This window comes from Dermacentor albipictus, chromosome 1 (assembly GCF_038994185.2).
Source record: "Dermacentor albipictus isolate Rhodes 1998 colony chromosome 1, USDA_Dalb.pri_finalv2, whole genome shotgun sequence".
NCBI classification, from domain to species: Eukaryota; Metazoa; Arthropoda; class Arachnida; order Ixodida; family Ixodidae; genus Dermacentor; species Dermacentor albipictus.
The window spans coordinates 438,930,205-438,938,606 of NC_091821.1; the positions used below are offsets into that span (position 1 = coordinate 438,930,205).

General features: G+C 45.8%; 1 protein-coding gene across 1 annotated transcript; it reads right to left on the reverse strand.

Annotated features, from left to right (window-relative positions):
• Window positions 1–356: 356 nt before the first annotated feature.
• On the reverse strand, window positions 357–7,630 carry LOC135905146 (prolyl 4-hydroxylase subunit alpha-3-like). Its single transcript, XM_065436163.2, has 2 exons — window positions 6,511–7,630; window positions 357–1,219 (listed from the first exon to the last, which is right to left on the reverse strand). The coding sequence occupies exons 1-2, from the start codon at window positions 7,495–7,497 to the stop codon at window positions 719–721; spliced, it is 1,488 nt and encodes a 495-aa protein (XP_065292235.2). The 5' UTR covers window positions 7,498–7,630; the 3' UTR covers window positions 357–718.
• Window positions 7,631–8,402: the final 772 nt, after the last annotated feature.

Below are 8,402 nucleotides of genomic sequence, written 5' to 3' on the forward strand. Positions count from 1 at the left end.
AATATAATGTGCAGGGCGGATAAGAGGCGTATAGAGTAACGAATGGGCGCCATTGGAAGGGAAGCGCAGTTGAGGACGCCAGAAAACTAGGTGCAGAATGAGAAAATTAGGAAACTTGCAACAGCAAGCGCGAGACGGGGTAATCGGAGTTCGTTGGGAGAGGTCTCAGCCTTACGGTGAACATAAAGATAGGTTGATGAAGATGGTTCGGCGCAGCTCCAAGCTCCATGGACTTTGCCATGTTTCTAGCGCTTACCGGTACCGTCGCGGAATATTCCACATGAACTAGCATGAATATGGAGTCGTGCGTATTTTTGAAATTGAAATATCTTTAAAGAACTGACAACCTTCTTTTACAAGCGGAATGTGAATATTTTGCCAATCAAGAATTTTACTGCTGTTGACAGGAACATTGGAAAACACTCAGTTAAGCATCGTGGAAGAATGAACACAGAAGTATGTGAAATCGTCACAGTTCCGCGGCAGAAATGGGAAATCTTTCACGTGGTAAGCACTCGTTTGCGTGCTTTTTTAACGGCAATCCATCATCAAGGCTGTTGAGAACGTCCCGTTTTGTCAGAAAAATGGCTGATCGAGACACTCGTCGGGCAGGAGAGGGCTCTGTGGGCATATTTAAGACGAGTCACTGGGGCCACAGAATACGCCAGCTGTGTCCGCGACAGGCATCGCACGGAAGTGCCACCAAGTCCGTCGACGCTCATGCGGGCACGTTGTAATCGACGTGGACATTGTCCCTCTCGTGGATCCACTTGGTGGCGATCCACTTGGAGCCGCGCAGCACCGGGCAACCGGTGTGCCACGTGCGCTCGTCCAGGACCCTCTTTTCGTGCCAGAAGTCAAAGTGCTGCGGCCAGTCGTCGCCCGCGTACAGCCTCAGGTCGAACCAGAACAGTGCGTCGCCCTCTCGGGGCTTCACTGCCATCGGCGGATCCACAAACGCCGTGGCGCCCCCTGCCGGCACGTCCGATAGGAAGAGGAGCATGGTGGCCAACCGGTTGCCGTCCACATCCTCAACTGACGCGTCGTCTGCGAGGTCGTCCAAACCTTTGGCGTCCGGGTGAGGCGTGTAGTGGCCGCCCAGGCCGTAGTTTGCGACTTGGTACAACTCGGCCGACTCCAGCGAGAGCCAGGTGGCAGCAGCAATGCGCGTAGTGAGCTTGGCGAGAAGCGGATGCTCGCTGTCGCTGAGCCAGGAGACCTGTTAACAAAACCACGGTACGGTTACGTTGGCAGATGGCGCGCTTCTTAGCTTGATTTGATGCGTTGTATACGTATACACGTACACGCGCTCACACACACACACACACACACACACACACACACACACACACACACACACACACACACACACACACACACACACACACACGTATATATGTGTGTGTGTGTGTGTGTGTGTGTGTGTGTGTGTGTGTGTGTGTGTGTGTGTGTGTGAGCGCGTGTACGTGTATACGTATACAACGCATCAAATCAAGCTAAGAAGCGCGCCATCACATACACCACATACATATATACACATATATGTATGTGTATATATATATATATATATATATATATATATATATATATATATATATATACATACATACATATATGCTCATACAGGCCTGTCCCAATTACCATGCACCAAAATTTAAAATATGAAAATTCCACGAAGCTGGACAGAGCCAAGGTAATGTTATGTGCCGTCATTTCGAGATATTCAGATTTTTTTATTCAGCCTAATTCGAATTCTTAATTAATTAATGAACTTCTCAAATATTACAACTAGATGGAAAGTGCGAATGAGAAAATTGTAGACCAACATGAAAAAAAAAAGTGCCAATAGAGCTAAAGTGTTTTTCGGAGCGTGAAAGAAGCCCGCGAGTACACGCAAAGTGCCTCGAGCGGCCAGTTGCGCTGCAATTTTAAGTGCATTTGCGGGCTTCTTTCATGCTCGGAAAAACACTTTCACGTAGCACGTATTGAGCAACAGAAATCTGTATCGGGAGTTTTCCATGTTCTAGAATTTTCTCATTGAGACTTTTCATCGAGTTATAATATTTGAGAGAGTGATGAATTAAGACTAATGTAATCAGTCGGATGCAAAAAATGCTCCGAGTATCTCCAAGCGACGGAAAACAACATTACCCTGGTTCTGTGCTGCTACGTGGCATTTGCAAATTTTTAAATTTTGGTGCACGATAGTTGGGACACCCTGTACATGTAGTCGCAAGGCCATTACAGCATCTTGGTGAGCAATTTTTTAAGGAAAAAAATAACTCAGATGTTGATGCGATGCCTGATTGTGTGTCCTACTTATTTCCTGGAAGAAAGTGCCTGACAGAAATACTTGAATCCTTAGACAGTTACTGCCAGTAAGAAACCGTCACATATCGCAATGACCCTTAACGTGATTCCGATTAATTATATCTTCACTATATACAGTTGCCATCACAGACGCGGCGACGACTTGTAGTTGTAGTTGTAGCTGTAGTTGTAGTTGGTTTCTTGTAGTTGGTTAGGATTCCAAAAGCCATTATCGCTGGTTCCCTTGAAAGAAATTGGGCTAGTTGGTGATTGTGTGAATCAGGTATCACCAAAGAATGTTTGTCGAAAAAAATTTCTGTGGCCCTGTAAGCGCGCTTTGAGATTTCTGTGAAGAAGCAAAAGTAGGTGGTGGTAATTTTTTAAGATCAAGCGTGAAAATATAGGTACAATGAGAAATTCTATTTTAGCATAACCCGCTTGCTTTGTTCTTTCATGGGCGTCATAAGTGAACGCTTGTAAAAAATTTCCATGTTCAAATGATTCAGTGAAGACGCAAAAAAATGAAGGTTCTCAGGCGAAAATTTTGAGAAACGTCGTTATTGTTAAAGCCACAATATTTGTTTCCCCTTTTTCCCTACTGCTGTGGAACATCCCCCAATTTTTTTTTCATCATGAAAAAAATGCTTTTGAAGAAAATTTACTTTCGAGTTTGGCAGAAAATGACTTTCTCACGAGATTAAGATCTAACTTAAGCTTCAAGGTTCTCCAGACAAAAATACATCACATGGCTCATTATACGCACCAACCCTCACGCTTGGGTTCTAGAAATTTCATCTGGAGTGAATCTTGTTTCACGCGAGCAAAATAAAACATTTTTGAAGTCCACAACCAATCTCACTAGTAGGCACTACCGAACACATGCACTACCGGTGGCACACGCATGGCAGCACATGTCATTCCCAACTAATTGCCTGTCGTGAACACTGCGTAAGTTGAGGCCGTAATGACTGCCTATATTAAGTAGGTGTCGGAGAGAGGGAACGCATAAGGTATACGTGCGACTCTCTCCACAACCTTTGTGCTTCTTGCAACCACACGCGAACTATAGAAGGCGTGAGGTGTACGTTTTTCAGACGTTCCTAGATAGGGGCTACGGCAACAGAAAGAAAACCTCGTGCTCGGTGGCTTGGAGGAATATAGCGCCACGCGCCTCTGTAAATTTTATACCCTCGCTTTAATTTACTGCCCGCACCACACTTCCAAAGGCGCGCTCGTAAAGACTACGCTGTGTAGCGAGCAGCTCTCGGGCTCGTAATTTAATGACTCTCTCGGAAGTACGGAGGATGGCCAGATGTATGTACGAATAGTTCTCGCGGGAGAGCTTCTGGTCTTTATCCGCGCTCAGAGGTTTCTCAACGCGTGCGTGCATAGTAAATAATGCGCGTTCTCTAAAGTGTACGTGTAGCACAAAACACTTGAGCATGACCTGCAAATGACTGCGACGTTACGAATAGTTTTATCTTATTTTTTTTTCACGCAAGGACATACATAAAAGTGTAGACTGCTTTGACAGCAATACGCGGGGTCTTTTTTCATGCTTTCTTTAATAACAACCCTTAAAAAAAACAAAAAAACTACGAGCGTAGTAAGCATGGTGTTTTTACAGAAGAGTTCCTAGCTGAGGCGCATACCTTGCCACTAATAACGTGAGTTGCAGAAGATTCATTAGCAAGAATTCGTAAATAACCTCTTTGTTGCTTACGAAAGTTGGGAGCCTGGGAGTGGAGAGTTGGGAGTTACGAAAGTTCGGGCCCAACTGCGATGCCGCCTATTCAAATACATGTTAAATGCAGAAACACTTTTCTGAGAAAACCACTGGCCGATTTTAATAACATTGCTTACATTTCAGAGAGAATGCTGAACTCTAGTGACTCTTTGGATGGGGAATTTTTATTCCAGATCCGCTCCGCATTTTTATAAGGAGCTTGCAAGAATTGGCAACATGATCTTGGATTGTAGCGCGAAGGGAACACGGACACAGAAAGGAGCAGACAGGACGAGCGTTGTGCTTTCTGTGTCCCTGTTCACTTAGCGCTACAATCCAAGATCATGTTACCGTACCAACTCGCCCAACTTTCTATCCTTTTGCAAGAATTGGCAAGCTTGAAAAAAGTGGAAGCACGAAGTTTACAAATTCGTAGCTCTGCACTAAGAACAAATATCGCAGTTCTGTCAACTGCATCTGTTAGCGCATCTAAAGCGGACAAATTTGATGGATCACTTTGCATCTTACGTGAATTTATTACATTGCTTGCAAGGGTTTCGCAAAAGTCCTACTCACATATTAGTGGTCTACTTGAGAACCATATATAATGTATCATTTTTTAGATTTGGATTAACAGAATCGGACAATTCACAGAATTGTGATATAGTTTTCCATTGCTGAGTTACAGAGTTGTAAACGTTATAGTTTCGTTCTCGAAAAATTTGCGTTTCTAACACTTTTTATAAAAGTATTGACGGCCTTAATCGAAAATTCGCCACCAGAAGTCATTAGATCTTACCTTTTTCTTTGAAACGCAACAAACCTCATCAAATTTGGTGCAGTTGTTGCCGAGATAACCGATTTCTTCGTTTTCTCTGAAATGCCGCAAATTTCATTAACATTGCTCCAAGGGTTATCTCTGAAAAGGATTTCTGCGTTTTACACGTATTTGAATAGGTGGCGTCAGAGTTGGGGCCGTACTAAAGCTTCCCGTTAAGGTTCCACGCTAATGTTGGTAATGACGTAAGATGATGGGTCAGTCAAAACAATAGAGAATTTTAGTGCGTCCGGTATTCCGGCAAGCGCGGGCGGTTTGCCGGTTTAGCGGGGGCGTAAACGTGAGCGGCCAGATTGATGGCGCCAGCTGGTGGCGCAAAGCTCAACCACATAAACACACAGCCAATTACCATACTCTTCTTAGCTGCTGGTGTAAATTTTCGACAGTGGCGTAATCGCGTTCACAATTACACAGCTGCCAAAAATTTGCACCAGCAGCGAAGCATGAGTTAGTGGGTTACTGCAGTTGCAGCTGTGTGTTTGTCTGGTTGAACTCCACGCCACCAGGCGGCTGCACCGCTCCGGCCGCTCGCGTTTACGCCTCCGCAAATCCGGCAATCCGCCCAAACCGCCCCCGTTTGCTGGAATAGCGGACAGTCTAAATGTCTCTATAGTTGCTATTACATCTCCCGTTGACGCAAAACAACACGCAGAAAGGATGCAGTCCGCAAGAAGAAGCATACCAAAAACGAATAACTCGGGTTCAGTATGTATTCGGGTTCCTCACAGAAATGCCGTTAACGCTTAATTTGAGTCGACAAGTCCTAGGGCGCACGTTAAACGATCCCTGCAGTGCGGCTTCTCTTATAGCCCCGTGCTGTGCATCTAGCTTCGTTACGTTGAACCCCATAATTATACAATGAATTAATTTGATTTCATAACTGCAACTTTTTTGTTGGCGTTAGCAATGATGACTTATAGTGGATCCGAAAAAAAAATTTTTTTTTCGCGAGTAAAGTGCGAGAATACCGCGTTAAAGAGAACACACAAGATTGTAAAAGTCTTCGAGCGATACCCCGTCGCTATATATCCTGGCAGCCATAGCCATAGCCACGTCATCGCATTAGCCGACATGCTAGCGCCTTTGACGCGCCACGTTTCATTAGCGTGCAGGCGAGCCGACAAACAGTGGTTCCGGACAGACCGAAGAGCGCCTCTTTAGCTCATAAAGTTACGAACTTAACCAGACCGATTACTTTGTCGTGCCAACTAAGCCGAATTTAATCGAGCCCCAAAACCGATATATATGCACTGCGCCTTTATTTAAAACTCAATACAAATACTGCTTTCCGGAGTTCAATTTAAGAGTTATCAAGTGTCTAATTAAGGAAAAAAATACCACTTCAGCACATTGATTTGCATGTTAACTAGTTAGAAGGGGCGCATTTGCAGAGTGGTTTATATCTATACGTCCTGTAGTGCTTGTCCGCGCTGTGAAATCAAGGTAGGTAGAAGCGCTCATATACCTCACATGCGCCATTTAAATACATTGTGGGACCCCCCACTCGCTGAAACACCCTTTAGAAGCAAAATCGGTACACCACAATAAAGCCCCATATTAGGGTTTCTAAACATAAACGCCACCGGATACATGTAGGAAGAGTAAGCTGGTTTACTAAATGTGACACACTTCGTACCTTGCTAACGCGAAGCGGGCTGTGGACGCCGGAAGGTTTCTCTTCGCTGTAAACAGTGCCGCGAGTGAGGGTCTTCGCGCCCATATTTTGGATGACTTCGCTCTCTGACGGCCTCAGGAAGTCGTGTATAACGACGATTCGGGGGTCGTACGAGAGAAACTCGACCTTGAGTGGTTGCAGTAGGAGATAAGGATGGCCGCCATTGACGGAGTACTCGCAGACTAGGTCGCTCTGCTGCGGCCACACGTCACCGGACCGTACGCAGATTGACTTGTGCTGCATCATGTCGTTGCTGGGTGGTGAGGGATACGTAGTTACACCTTCGTTTGCTTGGAGGGCCTCTCGTCGGATGTCGTTCGCGACCAGGGATGCGATTCCCATTTGAAACTTTCGTCTTTGCGGAGGCAGTACGTCCGTCCACTGCCTCATTCTTTGGAGAGCGGCAGTCGACCAGGTGCTCGTGTTTCCGAACGGTCCTTCTGCGAAACAACCTCTGGCCACATCCTTGAGGTCATCGGGCGAAGGCGGAGGCAGCAGGTCGGAGCGCATCGAGACCATCTGCTGCACGGGAACATCGTAGACCTGTTGCAGCTTGCAGAGGCCCTCGGACGCTCCTACCAGGTCGCTTCCCATCGGCCACCACGTCCAGAAGGTCTCGGAATTGATAAGCGTACGTAGGATCTCGTCGGATTCAGCACCGACGGCGGCTTCGGTGAGCTTCTCTCGGTAGCCGTCGAGCCGGCTGGCGAAGAAGAATTTAGTCAGCGGGTCGTTATGCCACGGTGGCACAGAGATAGCTTCGAACTCGGCAATGTGCTTCTTGAGGCGCAACTCTTCTGAGAGCAGGAAGCGAGACAGATCTTCGAAGGCGAGGCTTTCCGTCACCAGGCCCTCTAGGAGGTGAATCGTCGAAGAGTGTAGCTCTGTCACGCCCAGAGCACCTATAAAGAGGCAACTGAGGGAGTAGATGTAACATACCCAGTGCATGGCTCTTCTCGCGCTTGTTCCGGATGAAGAGTACTTACCCACTACGTGGGGTTGGTTATGAAGCAGGCGTTAAGACGAGAAAAAATGTAAGCGAGGGAAACTGAAGGAAAAGAATTAATTAAAATAGTTACTGAAATAAAACTGTTAGTTGCTGGAGTTTCTGTTCTCGTTCTTTCCAACATATATGGCACATGCCCACTACGGCGGACAGGGCAAGAGTCGGGCTGCGTTCACAATACGCGTTAGGGAATTCAGACAATAACAATTATGAAGTAACTCGCAATAGAGGTGAGAAGGAGCATTGAGGCTGTGTTGCAATTACTTATTTAACCAGAATGGAAAAAATAAAACGACAATGTAAACGAAACACATGTCCATGCAGACTGATTTACTTTCGCTTTGCCCTCATTTCTTCTTTATCCCGAATAAAAACGCTCAACACGCGTTAAGCGCACTGTGGTGTCGCGGCCGGGCGTCATGGGATTTTAGGGTCAGTGCTGCGGTCTGTCTAAGAACCAGTCGTCAGTGCGAATGACTTACGGTGTTCGTGAGAAAGAAAAAAGAAAAAGAAAGGCGATAAAGAAAAGAAAAAAAGAAGAAAGAAATTAAGTTACCGTTTGTGTGTTCGACACAGCCATGGAGAAACAAATATATAAATTCTCGCTTTTCACAATCTCGGGGAACTGTCCTAGTCGTGCGAAGTTTTCAGATAGGCATCAGTCGAACAATGAACACTTCTACAGCGAAATAACCTATATAACGAACGTTTGATTATGCCTCAGCTGAATTTCTATCAGCCATGTGTATTGTGAACGCCGTTACAACGAAGACATCCACAACGAATTCGACTGTGGAACGAACAAATTTAGGCGTCCCCGACCCCTAATTTGTTGCTTTACAAAGAA

Excerpts from the sequence above, each read along its gene's own strand:
- LOC135905146 (XM_065436163.2), bottom strand. The coding sequence starts at position 7,497 with ATGCACTGGGTATGTTACATCTACTCCCTCAGTTGCCTCTTTATAGGT. Across the intron at positions 1,220-6,510 it reads GCCCGCTTCGCGTTAGCAAG|GTCTCCTGGCTCAGCGACAG; the intron begins GTACGAAGTGTG and ends TTTTGTTAACAG.